The 17,119-nt window shown below is 54.1% G+C and overlaps 1 protein-coding gene across 1 annotated transcript; it reads left to right on the top strand.

Annotated features, from left to right (window-relative positions):
- The first annotated feature begins 374 nt into the window (after positions 1 to 374).
- On the top strand, positions 375 to 16,597 carry EFHD1 (EF-hand domain family member D1). Its single transcript, XM_074592335.1, has 4 exons — positions 375 to 775; positions 8,316 to 8,463; positions 13,650 to 13,784; positions 14,910 to 16,597. The coding sequence occupies exons 1-4, from the start codon at positions 480 to 482 to the stop codon at positions 15,042 to 15,044; spliced, it is 714 nt and encodes a 237-aa protein (XP_074448436.1). The 5' UTR covers positions 375 to 479; the 3' UTR covers positions 15,045 to 16,597.
- Positions 16,598 to 17,119: the final 522 nt, after the last annotated feature.

Below are 17,119 nucleotides of genomic sequence, written 5' to 3'. Positions count from 1 at the left end.
TGGGGCTGGTGTGGGGTGCAGAAGGCTCCCTGGGGGGGACCCTGCCCGCGTGGGGGTGCGTGGGAGGGTGACCATGGGGTTGTGCTTGAGAAGGGGGGGTTCCCTGCACGGGTGCCGTGGGGGGGACAGCCTGTGGGGGCGAATCCCGGGTGGGAGAGAGTACACGAGAGGGGGTCAACTTGTGGGGTTGCAACCGGCTGGGGGGGGGGACGGGACACCCCACGCCGCCCCCCAGCGGCGGGCGGCCCCCAGTCCCCCTCCCCCCCCCGCCAGCGGCCGCCGCGCCTCCTTAAGCGCCCGCCCCGTCCCGGCCTCCCCCCGCCCCGTCCCGCCCCGTCCCGCCCCGCTCCCTTCCAAGTGGAGGGGAATAAAGTTGCGGAGCGGGGCGGAGCGGGCCCGGCAGGAGCGGGAGCGGGGTAGCAGCGGGTCCGCCGGGCAGCGGCGGGGAGGAGGAAGAAGGAGAAGAAGAGGGGGGGACCATGGCCTCGGCGGAGCTGGCGCAGAAGCTGCAGCGGCGCCTGCAGCTGGAGGAGAGCGGGGCGGCAGCGGAGGGCGAGGAGGTGGCCAAGGGCGAGGAGGTGGCGTGCGGGGGCGAGGGGGAGCGGAGCTGCCTGACGGCCAGCGCGGACGCGGAGCTGAGCGCCAAGCTGTGCCGGCGGCAGGACATCAACGAGGGGGCGGCACAGCCCCGGCGGGCCGCCGTCTTCAACCCCTACACCGAGTTCAAGGAGTTCAGCCGCCGGCAGATCAAGGACATGGAGCGCATGTTCCGCCTGTGAGTGGGGCGGGGGCCGGGGCCGGGGCTGGGGGTGGAGGGGGTCGGGTTTGGGGCTCTGCCTCCCCGCCCCTCCCGCAGACCCTCCCGGCGTTTTTACCCGGGGGGACATCTGGAGACAGGCTGCCTGCTCTTGGCCAGATGTTCGTCTTTCTCGGTGGTTTTGCGGTCGGGCTGGAAAAAGCTGCAGCGAGTTACCAGCGCCGTCTGATCCCCATATTGTCCCCGGGCTTTGGGGGGCTGGGGGGAGGTAGATTTTTGTAGAGCTTGTCTCGGGCTCGGGGCTGGAGCTCGGGCCTGGGGTTGCCTCTGCTCTACCTGCGTTTGGGACGGCGGCTGTTTGTGGTGGCTTTGAGGGACGCTGTGGGTGGGATGGGTGGGCTGGGACAGCACAGGCGCTTCTGCCCCACACCCTGGGGTACCTGGTGGGTCTGTGTCCCGGGCGCTGGACACCTGCCATCCATAACTGCGGCCCTGGACGTCGCCGGTGGCTCGACTGGTTCCACCCGGCAGTGCTGTCGCTCCTTCCACGGTCCCCTTTGCCAGGCTCGGTGCCCGCTCCCGTGCACCCACACAAAGCTTGAGCACAGTTTCCTCTTGTTTCCCCCTTCCTGGGGGCCGGGATGGGGATCCCCTCCCAGCAGGGAAGGTCTGTATTAAAGTCGAACTGCTGGTGGCAACACAGAGAGATGCTTCTGTAAGCAGAAAGGCTTGGCCCTTCCCGGGGCCGTGATCCTGCCCTCTTCTCTCCTCCACGAGCCCCGTCCTGGCTCCTGCGGTTGGGCTGTGCCTGGGGAGCTTTGCTTACCTGTGCTCAGGTTTCCCTCCAGCGTCACAAACCCCTGTGCTGCTGGGGACCTGCTGGGGACCGATGTCCTCCCAGCCCCGCAGAGAGGGGTCGGGGCGGCAGCCATGTGTGCCAGCTGGCCACAGGCACCCCGGACTGGGGGTGAGCTGTTGCTAGGCGTGAGGAGGCAGGACCACAGAGGAGCTACGTGGGTTGTCAGGACAAGGTGCAAAGACCAGGCGGTGAGCTTTTGTGAGCTCACCAGAGTTCTTTGTTGCACGGGCAGCGTCGTGTCAGCAGCTGGGCACAGGAAGGGAGGTGGTCCGGGCAAGACTGCTGCTCCGCTCACTCCTGTGCCCCTTTTGATGATGGTTAAAGGGGATCCCGCTCTGCAAAGGGCTGAGATGTGCTGCTGTGAGGGCAGGGGGACAAACGATGCAGGCAGCTGCGAGCGAGAGCCCAGAGCGCTGCCTCAATAGGGATAAGGAAAGGAACAGCGGTGGTTTGGGGAATAAAAAGTGGGAGAGCTGAATTGCAGCCGAATTTTTCAACAATGAGCTCATTAAACGCCAGCCTTGTAAGTGGGGAAACCTAGGCTTTGCAGTTGAATGCTAATCAGCTGGTCAATGTAGCTGGAAAACATTGCGCGCCCTGTGAGGACTGTTGCAGCTGAGCGCCAGCCGGTCATGCCAGAAGGGGAAGGAGCTGGGCTCTGTGTTCCCCTGTGCTCCCCGGACAGGCGGACGGAAACCCCCGTCCTGGTTTTCCCTCTGTTAGAGGCACCTGGTGTTAGCCGTGGCGCAGGATCTGCTCTTTGCTCCATCTGCTCCCAGCGACCCGTTTCAAGTGCTGGCTGACACCACGTGCTCCAGGAAGAGAGGAAATGCTCCCCTTAATTCCTGCCACTCAGAGCTTGAGTTAATGTGATTAAGGCTTTTATTCTCCCTATGGCTTATTGGCCCTGGCCACCACAACCTGGTGTTTCTTACTAATCTTAGTTTCTTGCTAATGATGAAAAAACCTTTGACAGGTAGAGATGTATCTTTTCACTGCCAGGTTTCTGCTATCGGATTTCCTATCCAAAAGTGTTTCTTACTAGTTTAGTGGGACTTGTAAATCTGTCATTTGGACTAGGCTTGAGCGTGTAGGACCTGGGTGCAGTGTGGGCTGGGTCAGGGTGCTCTGGGAAGAGGGAGTCACTGGTGATAGCGGCTGCTCTGGCATCTGTCAGGGCGTCCCCACGTTACAGCTGATGGCTGCAACTGCCCTCTGCCAGGGTGGAAGCAAAGGGCTTGTCTGAACGTGGAACTTCCTGAGATCCAGTGCTCCATCCAGGTGCTGTGTGCTGCCGGCTGTGCTGGGAGCATCCTTCCAAAGCAGAAATGATGCTCCTCGCCCCTGCTGCCGTGGCCGGGCTCACTTTTCCTGTTCTTCTCCAAGTCTCTTCTTGGCAGCATCCCCCCATTTTGTCCCCATTCTCCCAGGGATGGGGTGTTGGTATCTGCTGCGGGTGTTGGGACTGTGCAGGAGCACGCAGGGGCCACCGGGTGCAGACAGCTTTTGGGGTGGGTATTTTTATAATTTCTTTTTTTTTTGGCAGAAGGACCAGGAAGTCTGCAGCTCAGGCTAATTATAATGTGACCTAATTAGCTGCCTATTCTGACAATGTGTGGGGACTGTGGTAACCATGATAACCTCCCTTCCCCAAGTCTTGTGAGTGAACTCAGGAGCTCTGGGGTCTCACAGCTCCCCTTGGTGCCATCTTGTCTGGGGCAACTGCAGAGGAGAGTGTGAAAGCCAGGTGTTGAGGCTGTGCCTGGTGGGAGTGACCTTTCCAAGGTATGTAGAGGGGAGGAAAACAGCCACCAGCTTCATCCTCAGGGTGCGAGGGAGTGGAGGAATTCCAGCCTTGCTGTTGCTTTTGTATTGAGGGGATTTCATCTGTTGCCCACGTGTTTCATGAGCGCCTTGTGCCTGGCTGGTGGAAGAGGCTGTGACATCCCTTTGCCCTCCTGGAGCCACTTGTGTGCCGGGCGCCCTGGTGCTGAGGGACATGTCTGATGCGCTGCAGCAGACCTGCTTCTTCCAGGACTGCCGTGCTCCCAGTGTGACCGGCTATCTCTGGAGTCCCAGCAGTCAGGGAGGTCATCCCCAGGGCGATGCGGCCACCCCAGGTGCCAAGCACCCAGCCTGGGCCCTGCAGGCTTCGCCGCCTCAAGGTCTTGCCCAGCATCTCAGAGGAAATCTTGCTGGAGGAGACTTTCATCTTGCCCTCGCGTCCCTCTAAGAGCAGGAGAGCTCCTGCTGCCCCAGCTGGTGAGGATGGAGCTGTGTGGGGCTGAGGAGCCTGTTCCTGTCCCCATCCCGGTACGGAGGAATTGTTTCCAAAGCTCTCACAACGGAATGGAATATTTCAGTTGGAGGGGACCTACAACCAGCATGTCGTCCAATTTCGGGGCTGACCCCAAAGTTAAAGCATGTTAAGGGCATAGTCCGAGTGCCTCAAACCCTGACAGGCTTGGGGCATCGACCACCTCTCCAGGAAGCCTGTTTCAGTGTCTGACTGCCCTCTTGGTAAAGAAATGCTTCCTTGTGTCTAGTCCAAACCTCCCTGACACAGTTTTGAACTATTCCCATGTGACCTATCACTGGATCCCAGGGAGAAGGGATCAGCACCTCCCGCTCCCATGTAAGGTGAAATGCAATGCTCAGAGGGAATAAAGTACTACTTAGAAAGGATTTTGAAATATTTAAGAGGAGATTATTACTACTTCAGCACCATTACTCCGACTGCTTTATTTCAAAGCCTGTATTAGGCCGTTGCAGCATGCAGGAACTGCACATCAAAGTACAGGTGTCTATAGCGTATGGAGCAAGCTCAGGTACAGCGAATGCGTACAGGGAGGGCAGGTTTTCTCTCCAGCCTTTCTCAAGAAGCATGAATGTTTAGAAACTGCTCTTTGATCCTTCAGGATTTAGGATTTCTCATTCAACTATCCCTTTTTTTTTTTTCCCCTTGGGGTTTTTCAGGCCGCTGGGGAAGGTGACTGCAGAGTTAGTACCGGTGATGCAGTCCTCAGCATCTCCTTTTGCCTCCCTTCTTGACCCTTCTTTCTTCTGTGCTGTGACCCTCCCCAGCTGTGCTGCGTAACACCACTGCAATGATTGTACTTGGGCAGAAATCACTTGTAACACACTTCTTGCTCTTAAACAAGTCTGTTCAGCTAGTATTCCCTCTTCCCTGACCCCCCCCCCCCAGTTTCTGCTCCCGCTTTCCTCCCCCAGCGCTTCGGCAGCCAGGCATGCTCTGCAGCCTGGGTGGAAGTGAGCCAGCGTGGGAATCTGGGCGCATCCTTGTTGCAGCAGATTTTGGCAACCGCTGCCTGTGTCTCATCTGCTGCCAGGAATGCTGCTGCAGCGTCGCTGTGAAGGCTTATCGGCCTGGCCACGGTGCTTGTAGCTGCCTGCGGCATCCCAGCTGTCGCAGGTGGGGACCCGCCGTGGCGCTGGCTTCCTTGTCTGCCTGTGATGTGAGGTGCCTTTGCCAGTCAGCACGAGAGCCCCTCTGTCCTTAATGCCTGCGCGTCAGCCGGGTGAGGCTTGGCTTGCGGCCCAGGGAGCTTTGAGCCTGAAGGAAGCAAAGCTCCGGTGTCATGGCAGGACAGCGGGTGATGGCGAGGCACCCGAGTGCTGTGTACTGTTGCTGTGCCACTCCTGGAGTACAGGACGGCTCCCTGGAATGCATTCAGGGACCAAACTTGCCTTGGTGCCCTCCTCCAACTCCGCCTGTGCTGCCTGTTAGGTCTGGCTGGTGTCTGTCACTGGGACAGTACTGCTGTGCAGGCTGCGAAACGGATGTGAATGGTATCAGGGGCTGGCTGGAGCCCTGGGCCCTGAAAGGGAGCTCCCAAAAAGCAGACAGTGGGTTTTTTGGTAGAGCTGAGGTGTGTTGGGAGCATTGGCTGACCAACAAAGTGCAGCCTGCACTGTCCCCTGTTGTGCCGAGTGCCTGTGCCTGCGGGGGGGCGGCGGGGAATGAATTACGCCGTCTCTCATGCCCTATAAATACGCCTCTCCCTAAATAGTCTGGCTGCGCAGCTCTGTGGCAGCCGAGTGGCTGTACCCAGGTCCTAAAATACTCAGGCTGTTTTAGGAGGCGAAGGGGGCTGGGAGGGAATGCAGCAGTTTTCAGGGTGCTGCTGTTGCTCTGTGGGGCTGGCACTGCAAGTCCAGGGGCTTCAGTGTCCCTCTGTGTGGCTGTCCCCCATTGCAAGGGACTGGTAACCTGATTTTGGGGTGCATCTCGGCACCAGCTGTACCCCAGCCTGGTGTGCTGAACACCCATTGTGCGGCTGGTACAGCGCGCCGCTCGCTCTGCCACCGCAGCCAGTTGCTGGCAAGACCCCGTTTCTCACAATCCTGGCTTTGTGCTGCCTCTCTGCAGGGGGGACGAGCCCTGGAGCCGTGCCCCACGCTTAACCCTTTCAGGGCAGCGTGTTTTGCCCCCAGGCTCAGTGCCAGGGCAGGCACCGAGGGCTGGTGTTTGCCCGCAGGTAGCGTCTGTAGCAGAAGGGTGAGGCGAGCATGGCAGGTGCGGGCTGGGTGCGTGCCCTCCTTCTGCCTTCATCTCCATTATCCAGTGCCTCCAAGAGGGGCTGGGCAGTGTCCCGACCCTGGATGGGCAGCCTTTGGTGGGGATCTCGGTGTAGTCCTGCTTCTGCACCCAGCCAAAGGGTAGCGTGAGCTTGCTGGGGCCAAAATAAACCCCCCAATTCCAAGTGCCTCCTGCCACGATATGCTTTGCTGCTTTATCTGATCAAAGGCACTGCCTCTCCAATTGCCTTGCTCTGGAGAAACAGCTCCATGCTGTTTCTCCCAAACTTAAAGGAAAAGCAAATTGACAATTAAATATTGCACTTACTATGCTTCTGTGAGGTCTCGAAAGTGCGTCTTGGAGCCGGGCTGGGTAATGCTGTGAACGTGTGCCTTAATTAACTGATGCCTTCCTTGCTGTGATGAACCTGCTGCCTTTCCTCCCCGTGACGTCTCAGGTCTGTGGCCTGGTTTCTGCTCCGACAGAGGTTTCTTTCCTAGTTTTCCAGAAAGCTGTTTGGCCTGGTGGGCTTGAGGGTTTGCTGGGTGCAGAGCGTGCAGACAGATTGGTAGCAGGAGCTGTGCGCCAGTCATTTGGGGTCTGGGACCCTTGGAAACAAAGAGGGACAGAGAGTCTAAAAGATGGTTGCAGAGGTGGTGGGACTCTGGAAAGCTGTGGAGGCCACACCAGTTTTTGGGAAAAGCACCCTGTGCCCATGCTTGTGAAAGCAGGGGCAGAGCTCTTGGCTGCAGCCCTGCCTCACACTGCCCACGCCTGCGAGCAGCTCGGAGCCAGCGGCTTTGTTTGTGCCTTCCTCTGCCACAGCCTCCTCTGTGGCTGTGAGGTTTCTCAGCTGGAAAGGGCTTTCTTCCAGCGTAACCACAACTGTGCAGGTCTCGGTCTGGGATGGCTTCTGCCCTCACTTCTTTGGAAGAGAGCTAACAGTCAATGAAAGATGATGAGTGGGAGAGTTTGATGGGCTCCCGCCAACAGGAAAGCTTCAGCGCTGTGCCTAGGGTTTCCTTTCTGAATAGCTGAAAGGATTTAATTCTGTCAGGGTTGAGATGGTGGCAAGGGGGCAATGGCGGGCTGTGCACCAGAGCTGAGCCCAGCCTGGCAGACCCTGCCCCATCCTCCATGCCAGCCCCTGGCCCTGTGCTGGACCCCAGTGGCAGGACCAGGATGAGGGAGGGCTGTTGACAGGCTGCTGACAGCACAGCGCCCATCCTTCCGGCCTTTGGACTTTGAAACACGGTGATGGCCCTGGTAGGTGTGAAGTGCTGGTTGCTCGGTGGGCTGGATGCTTTACTCGCACCCGCAGTGGATGTCGGGAGGAATTGGTGCCTGGTCGCAGGCTGAGCACGGCAGGTCACTGCCTCCCCATCCCTAAAGCGCTCTGCCCCTTGCACGGGTGCCCTCTCCTCTTGCAAAGGGTACTTGAGGTCCTTTGTGCTCCATTGGGAGCACGGTCCCGCTCCATTCTTGCTCCTAGAGGTGGGCACTGGTTTCTTCTGCCAGCCTGGCCCCGTGGTGCAGCCCCTGGCACCAGCTAGGATTGCTGTACTCCCCAGGACTGCCATTCTGCTCTGCCCGGGGACACTGAATAAACAGCTGCCCTGAAGCACAGTGCTTGTGTATTACAAAATCATTTCAGAGAGGAAAGATCTTAACAGCTAGAGGGGGTGTGTTTTGCTTACAAAGAAAGATAGCTGCTTTCTGCTGGGAGGTTCTGGTTGGTCTCTGCTCCCTCTTTCTCTGCTAAATAAGCAGGAGACCTGGCAGCAGCTGGCTCCAGCATGCCTTTGCCTCACCGTGCTGGTGCATGGTGTAAGCTGTGTGTAAGTAACCTTTGTACTGGACATGCAAGTGGGCGAGATGGAAATCCCGCTGAGATAAGCCGAGTTCCTCCATTGCTCCTTCTGTGTGGGTGGTTTGGTCTGAGCTCCCCTGAGCACTTCTCTCTCTGATGAGACAGCTCAGAAAGCTGCCCACTACTTCCCTGAGCTTAATATATCTCAGCACTGGCTGTGTTGTGCAGCTTCCTCTCTCCACCAAGCTTTGAATCGCCCTATGACTTTATCCATTTGCACAGTTCCTCTTCTGGGAAGATGGATACGGGGGATGATGAAGGCTGACCCCCTCCCCTTTGCATCCTGCAGGTACGACTCAGGACGAGATGGGTACATTGACCTGATGGAGCTGAAGCTGATGATGGAAAAGCTGGGAGCCCCGCAGACCCACCTGGGGCTGAAGAACATGATCAAGGAGGTGGATGAAGACTTTGACGGGAAGCTCAGCTTCCGTGAGGTGAGGATGGCTGTGGGAGCAGACAGGGATGTGGCTATGGGGTGGAAGGAGGCGGCAGCCAGGCCCTGTACTCCAGATGTAGGTACCCCTGTCCCCTCTGTGTTTCTCCAGCTGTGGGGTGCAGTGGAAAAGCAGGTGAGCTTCCCCATGCCAGGGGGAGCTTGAGGTGTGAACCACTGTCAACATCCATCTCCATGTGGCAGTAACGGTACCTGATGCCAAAGCTCTCCAACCTCCCTGCTTGCTTTGGGAGCACATTTAAGCCTTGCTGCAGCTGCCTGGGAGTGCCGACAGAGCTCCTGCTGTAGGTGGATGTCCCTTCAGTCACAAGGTCTTATTGCTGGGCTCCTGCAGTATAGTGACTCAGGCCTCATTTCAGGTGCAGGGCGAGGGCTCTGCTCAGAGCAGTTTGTCTCATGGCTGCAGGAGTCTTCCTCTTCCAGTTTATACTGGGTAGCTCTCTGGATTGCACAGTGACGAGCCACAGCAAGCTTCACGAGGGGTGGTCACCTCCCTGCAGCGACAAATAAATGTGGTGATGCAGCAGTTTGGTACTGCATGCTGGCTCAGCAGGGACACACAGCGAACAGGTCTGTCTGTCACCGCTGTGCTGAGACCGCTGCGAGCAACGTGGGCAGGCCAGGAACTGCTGCCAGACAGGAAGAGGGAATGTGAGCGGTGACCTGCACGCACTCAAAGGCACCCAGCTCATCTCAGCAGGAAGGAGGAGACCAGATACCAAAACCTCCTGTTGCATCATCTCCTCCTCCCAGACTTTGATTGCTGTCTCAGTCAGAAGTGTATGTCACGCTGTGGCTTTCTGAATTAACCGACAGCTCCTCAGGCACGTCAGCTTGGGACATAAAGTTCTTCATCTTGGACATGCCGGGACCTTTGGCAGTGCCTGGGAGGGAGGATGAGCAGCCAGGGCCCATGGCCTGCTGGACTGGTTGGGGTGTGAGAGGTGACTGGCAGCTCGCAGAGCTGCTGCACCGTCTCTGTGCTGGCATGTCACACCATCTCCCCCTGCTTTTGTCCCCCAAGGGTTTTGTCGCATTTCCTTTGCTGCTGGAGGACAGCAGTAGAAGACAGAGGCCAAAAACTGTTGGATTACAGGGTCTGGCCCATAGAGAGGGGGAAAGCCAAGCAAATCAGGCAAGTGAGAGCCTGTCAGTTCACACCAGCAAAGCCCTAAACTGGCAGCTCCCCTGGGCAGGGAAGGAGATGTGCCAGGTCAGATGTGAACCAGGGGTAGCAAAGAATCCAGTGGAGCAGGAAGAGCACCATGCTCTTGGCCCCAGGTCAGACTGCGCTTGCCAAATCACTGTGTGGGCTGGAGGAGTTCTCCCTGCGTGCCCCCTGGGCCACCCTTCACCCTGGCTGAAGAGCTGCAGCCAGCTTCTGGGTTTGCTGCAGGGGCTCTCCTGCGAAAGAGAAGTGCCTTTATCCCCAAGGCTCTGGAAGATGCTGTGGTGTCCTGGCACCAGTGGTGCAGCACAAGTGGCGGAGCAGCTCCTCTTCTGCCACCACCTGCTTGGAGCACAGCCCCTTGCACGGCCGCCCATCAGCTGGCATGGGCTGCCTGTGCCACCAGCCCTTGGCAGGCAGTGTGCGGCAGCTGGTGCCGTTGTAGTTTCTCACCAGATGCAAAACGATGGTCAAGCAAATGCAAGCTTGAGTGGCACATGGGTTGGAACGAAGGAGCACCACTGGCAGAGCTCTGGGGACGAATTACACAGCAGCTTTGGCATGTATCCAAAGCTTCCTGTGGTAGAGAGGAGCAGGATGCTTGTTGCCATGTTGCAGATGCGCGGTGTCTAGCTGCTGTGTTCAGGCAGAGGACTGGCGGGGAGGTGGATTTCCCAGTGGGTGAGGAGGCCTTGAACCAGCCCGTAGCCCTGCCCCACTCTGCTTCCCGGTGGTGACAAGCAAGCACATGGAAAGTGACCGAGCTGACTTGAGGCACTCTGACAACACAAGGAGAAACCCTGGTTTAAATGAGTGTCCAAACTCGGCAGAGTGTAACTTGAGCACTGGAGGGCTCCTGTCTGCCTCTCCAGAGCATATCGAGTCCTGACATACCTGCCTGAAGACATGCTGTTTCTGGCCTGGCCAGAGAATTGGTAAGGACCTCTTTCACTTGCAGTAGGTCACGTTTTGCTGCTGCTTTGAGCAGTGTCATGTCCTCCCATCCCAGGTAAGCTGTTGCCTGGAAGGCAGGCTTGTATGGCTCTGACTTGCTGCTGGCCCCATTAGGAAAGCTGCCTTCTACCATCGACCTTTGAGCGTCCATCAATACATCAACAACTAACTGCACAAGACTCCCTCTGTGACTCAAGCAATGAAATTTAGGCTTAAAAAGATAGGTACAGTGTGTGTGTGTGTGGGGGGGAAACCACGTCTGACTGTCTAGTTCCGTCATTACCACAGGAAACCAGGGTTAATTGCTGTAATAGTAATGTCTAATGGTAGCTGCTATCTAGAACCCGCAAAAATCCACCCATTGTCTCCCTGCGCCCACACCAGCTTAAATGCTGACCCACATCACGTGTTTGCTAGCAGGGTTGGTGCAAACCATAGCCTTGGGTGGCACCGCTTTTCTGGCAGGCTGTTGCAAGGCTGCTGCCGGTCAATCTCGTACCTTCCCTCACGTCCCTGAGGCCAGCATGGTGTGCAGTGGGGCAGCGCAACTGCAGCATTGCTCTGAGACCTGGCACTGTGGGGTAGGTCTTGGATCGTGAAGGACGTGAGAGCAGAGACAACTCTTATCTCTTGTGAGGTCAGTGGGGCAGAAAGTCTGTGTCATGTTGTCCTCCTTGAGAGCGCAGCTTTCAAAGGTACCAAGGTTATTCACTTTTGCTTCTCTGTTGACATTTCCCTGAGGCTTAGCTGCATGTGATGTGTCCTGGGCTCAGCAAGGGTGTGAGACAGGCTGGGAATAGGAGCTGAATGCAGCAGACTGCTGCTGTTATCTAGGTAGTAAGGACTGATGCCTTGAGGGCAATTAACTGGTGAGCTGCAGGCAGTGTGCTGTTGTGAGGAAGGATTGCTCCTGTGGAAACCAGCATGGTGCCCCATAGTCCACCTCACTGGGTCCTTGGGGCTGATGTTAATGCTGTGTCTGCCCCAACCGGTGGCTTAGCCCCTGGTTTCCTTTAGCTCAGTCTGTCTTTCCTGGCCACGGCAGCCCGTATTCCACCGGAGGATTGCTGTGGCAGCCCATATTACACTGGAGGATTGCTGCTCCATCCCTTAGTTTCAGGATGATTCATGCACACTTGTACTCATGACTGGGTGTTTCCAGTCCCTCCCCAGGCGACAGCTGTACTAGACCTCAGGATTGTGCTGCCTCCGCTGCCCTTTTCCAATGCCAGGAAGTGGGACTTGCAGGGTGGAGCAGAAACTGTGAGAAGGAACCATGACTAATGCCAGCCTGGCTGCCAGCCCTCTGTGTCCCCATCCCAGTGGTGGGGGAGGAGAGGAAGTAGCCTGAGCCCAGCGGATCTGAGCAGAAGGAGAGGGTATTTTGGGGAGGATTTGGTTTCTTTCTGAGCAGGATGTTCTGCCCATTCAGCAGAGCGTCATTAAACTTCTTCTATGAGTTTGGAGGGGAAAAGTTTTGTCCCCAAGCACAGCCTGCTTTCTGGCTGCTCTGTGCTGAGCGCACACGGGTTACGAGGCTGTTGCATGAAGCAATGCCTGGTGACACGGCCTCTGCGAGGGGGCAGCCAGCGCTGCCGTCATCTCCACACCCTTCCCCATGGGAGGCCTTCCCAAATTCTTGCATTTCCACCAGCTTCTGCGAGCAACTTGAAGCAGGCAAGGGCTTTAGGGGCTGGCTCAGCACGAATGCTGGGACTCTGCTGCCCTCCTCCGGGACAGCTCGGGCTCTCTGTAAGAAAAAGGCAAAGTCCCAAGCCTGACACTCTGTGGAGCACAGCACTAGCGATATTTGGTGTCCCAGTGCAAATGGATTTCAGGGCAAACCTATGTAGTATTTGCAGCCTTCTGCCCTGGACTGAAGTGCTGCAATGGCACAGCTTTGTTGCTTGTGCTCCTTTTGTACCTGAGTGATTTGTCCCCATCTCTGTTCCTTCCATGCTGTGACAAGCCTCAAGACACCTCCTGGGGTGGCCAAGAATAGCAGGGAGTTACAGGACCTCTCAAATTACGCATAGAGCATCCACATCTTAACCTGGAGTTTGGTTAGCAGCTTGAAGGTGGTGCAGAGGTCTCTTTTTTTTTTTTTTTTTTTTTTTTTTTTTTTTTTACTGAAGGAACAAGACTTGCCTGCTTAAAAATAAAGTGCGCTTTCCTGGAGGGCGATACGGCTCTTTGTTTCCTTTTCCAGTTCACTTGCCAATATGCACTCTGCTGTAGTGACTCCGGATTTGTTAAACGTCTATGGTCCAGCGCAGGACAAAGGTTTCCAAGCCAGTTGCTCTGTGGAGACTTGTTCAAGCCACTCTGATTATCACAAGGGCATACCTCTGACCTGACCTCTGACAGGTCCTAGAGAAGCTCTCCTGAATGTTATTTTATGGTCATGACACCAATACATAGGCTTTGGTCACCTTAGTGAAACTAGCCGGGGTTCCCTGGAGGAGGCTGAGGCATAGGTCAAAGGTTGATTTAAGTCACTTTTCCCATGCCCTAGACAAGGGACGAGTTGAAGTAACTATGTTCTGTTCTCCTGGTGCGTTTGACATTTGTTTTGGTGCATTGGTGTTGATTTTATTTTCCCCTTCCGTTGTCCTGGGATGTGACCTGATCCCCCGGAACACTGGGGAAGCTGGGGGGGGTGTGTGTGCTTGTGAATACAGCATTACGGTGTGGGGACATAAAGAGGTGTATATGGGCCCACCATGTGGTTGTACTAGGCAGGGGGAGAGGTGCCTTCCTTCCTCTGGCCAAGTAGTGGCCCAGGCTCGGTAGGACCTGTGCTTCACCAGTGCTCTGCCCCCCAGGAAAGCTTATTCCTAGGAGATTTCTAGCTCTTAGTCCAACAGGGCTGTGTACCAGAGCCAGGGCACTGGAGCATGGTGCCGCTTCATTTATATAGATGCCGTTTCCTTTGCTCAGAAACATAAATTCCAGCCACCTCCAGGTAAATGTCTGCGCTGTTTGCATTTGAAGCTGTTTGAGCCTCAGTGAAGAACTTGAATGTTTCCTCTCTGTCTTGCTAGTTCCTGCTGATTTTCCATAAAGCTGCAGCTGGGGAGCTTGAGGAGGACAGCGGCCTGTTGACTCTTGCGAAGCTCTCGGAGATAGATGTCTCCATTGAGGGAGTCAAAGGAGCCAAGAACTTCTTTGAAGCTAAGGTATGGTGTGGCACAGAGGAACATGAAAAAGCTCTGCATGTGGGCCTTAATTGCCACTGGGACTCTGACCCTGCTTGGTTTTCAATAGAAGATGCTGCCAGATTTCTCCCTAGCTAAAAAGATGTGTATTTCATGCCTCACCCCCTCCTCCTAAACTCAGCCATAGCTTTTCCCTTCAAACTTGTATGTTGGACTCTAGCTACACCTTCCTCTGCAGATCAGTCAGCACTAGAATGGCTTAATTCACTGTCTCTGCTGTGGATCTTACCCTGGTAGAGCTGACTGGCTGACCTGTCTCCCTGGGGCTGGGAGCTCTATGGGACTAACTGGGTGCCTGCTTTTAAAGACAAAAGCGTCCTGGAAACTAATGGGACTGAGTTTCCCATTTTGCAAAACCTCCGTCAACCTGAACGCGCCGAGTTTGGTGGTGAATGGAGTGTTTTGGAGTGTAGGATTTCAGACATCTCTTTCTCAAGCAGCTCTCTGTAACCTTTGGAAAGAAAATTGTTCTGCAGTGTCCTGGGGTTTGCAGAAAGAGCTTTATACCATTCGAAGCTGACAAAGCACCCTTTTTGAAAGCTCTCTCGGAGAGAAAATAATCCTGCTTGTTTATATAAGAAGTTTTTTCCCAAGAGTATAACACAGCTATTGCACAGCAGATGTACTGAGATGAAAGCTGGAAAAATAGCCAGCAAATAAACAATGTCTCTTTGATCTGCAGATTATCCGTGGTGTAGTATGATGTTCTCAGATTTGGCTGTGATTCAGAACTGTTTTCTGCAGTAGTTTCTCCCACTGTGTACTCACAACTTATGCTGTGCTGCCTGCTTACAGAAAGAATGTATGTGACCCGGTACTGACGGCATCGTTTTGGTCGCTTGTTAGTGACTTATTAGCAAATGACCTTTCTTTTATTGATGTTAAAGTCAAGCGAGCTAACAGGTATTGGGTGTAAATACCCAAGCACTGCAGTGTAATTAATACTTGACCCATCCTGACAGAGCTTCCCAGTAAGTGCTGGGAGGTGCAGCAAACAGTTCTGCGTTGCTCATCTGGGAATAGTTCGGCCTCTGGCTCTCCCCCTGATGCAAGGCTTGACGCTCTTTTATTTTCTGTCCTGTAAAGGTTCAAGCCCTCTCTTCAGCCAGTAAGTTTGAAGCAGAGATAAAAGCTGAGCAGGATGAGCGAAAGCGGGAAGAGGAGGAAAGGAAACACCGCCGGGCGGCTTTCAGGGAGTTGAAGTCTGCATTTACCCAGTAACTGACCAGCCAATATGCACTCTGAGATTGCACATGACTTGGTACGTTTCCCAGATCAGGGCTCTACCTGGAGAGAACTGCCTGGATCCTGCCTAAAACTCATTACAGCTTTGCTAGCCTTCCTCTCCCGAAGATCCTCCTGAGTTTCTAAGGGCACAACTCTTGCAGTTACTATGCATTCATAACGATGTGAATCGTAAGAGCTGCGTACGTGCTGTTTGCTCTGAACTGTCGGGAGCACATCACCCTGAAGCAGAAACAGCAGGTAGCAAATCACGGGTGAGCACTGACATGTGTCATGTTTGCCTGCTTCATCCTTTCCTTCTTTTCTAGGCAACCTTTCTTTTTCTTCGCAACCCCGTATTAATTCATTCCTTGCTTACAGGCAAGTAGTGAGGTCTCGTGTAAATCAGGGTGTACAAATTACAGCTTGACTTCCTATATGTTTGTACTGCTGTTGGGAGTTGTCATGCATCCTTGGCTATCCCTTTTCTTCTTCTTCAAAGCCCTGTGCTGCAGGCACCGTGAAAACACTGTGAAGAAAGAAAGATAGTTACTAGGGACGTGGATCAAATTAATTATCATTTCCTGTAGCATTTTCTGCCACCCAGCACGTTGGAGAGTCTTCCAGTTTTTCTTCTCGAAGTGCCATAGTAACAGATCTTTTGATAAGAGTCGAGATTTCCCAAGACTTCGAAGCGAGGAAGCTGGCTCTCTTAAATGAGGAATAGAAAACTGAGTTGCCTGACCATGTGTCTTCTTTCACATTCCATCACATTTAGTGTACTGTACGGCTTCACTGTATTTTCCAGCCTTAGGCAGCTGTATCTGTTTTTAAGGGATATTGCCAGCTGGACGATTCAATCAGATGGCACACTGGGGTTTTCTATTTGGAAATTTGTGCATATTGTGAATCACAAAGGTGACACACTGATTTCATCAGAGCCACAACAGATACCACCAGCCCAGCATACTGAGCAATCCCTGCTCAAGAAGGGAAGAGCAGCAAGGTGAGCACATTTAGCTGAACCGAATTTGGAGGGCTTGCACTATAGCATTAGCCATTTTCTGTCACAGACACGGGAAACTTGCCCACAAATGTTAAAATGCCCACTGCTTGTCTGGATATATATGTTGTAGGTCATGGCAGGGGAGCTGTGTTCCCTCAGAGACCTCTCTCGAAATGTGGATTTGCTCAAATTCTGACTCTGGTATTGCCCCAGTTCGTGCGTTTTATTGTATTTTTTTTCTTTCTGAAACAAAACTCACCAGTCCTCTTTTCACTTGTCTGTTTTGCTTCTTAAACTGTGAGCACTAAACTGTGAGTGTGGAATAATAAATAGAAAAACCTCTACTCTTTAATGTCAGGTGAAAGAATTGCTAAACAATTAAACTGTGTGTATATATCTTCACAGATTATATTTTATAAATCACGCTTTTTTAGCTAAATATTTATAATTAAATGTTTTTATACTTTACAACAAAGCAGATAATTTCATCTTCAATTATTTCTCCTGTTGCTGAAATGTACAAATAAAGCATTGTTATCTCTGGTCTTGTCTGTTGTTTATTTTAGGTCCCTGAATATACTGTTTTGTTCATAAATTACAGTCCCCACTCCTGAACATGCCTGTGTTTGAACCCCAAAGCTCGACGTCCTGACTTGGATGAGCGAGGGAAGAGCTCAGCCTCTTCTTGAAAGCGCTTCCCCTTCTGTCTAGCCGTTCTGGCGCAAAAAGCCTTGCTGTTTGCGATCCCTCAGAAAGGGACATGGCTGTGTAAATATTTGAAATACTGTCCACTGCTAAATGTTGACATCTGAACCTTGTCAGCCTTCCTTTATCCTAAAATAGTCCCTGCTTGGGAGCTGGGCAGGTTGCTTCCTCTAGATTTCCCTTTGCACTTCCTCAGTCTGCCTTTATAGAAGGGAGGGGAAAAAAAAATGCAGACATCTGAAAATGTGTCTTGTTTGTACTGTTGCTGATCTGCTAAGCTTTGCTGGCACTGCCAGTTGGAGGGGAGGGCTCAGGAGGCCTAACTTTGTTGCGTAGTTATGAAACAAAAAAAGTAAATATT

This window comes from Larus michahellis, chromosome 6, assembly GCF_964199755.1.
Source record: "Larus michahellis chromosome 6, bLarMic1.1, whole genome shotgun sequence".
In the NCBI taxonomy this organism is placed as follows: domain Eukaryota; kingdom Metazoa; phylum Chordata; class Aves; order Charadriiformes; family Laridae; genus Larus; species Larus michahellis.
This window is presented reverse-complemented; position numbering and strand designations above follow the sequence as displayed.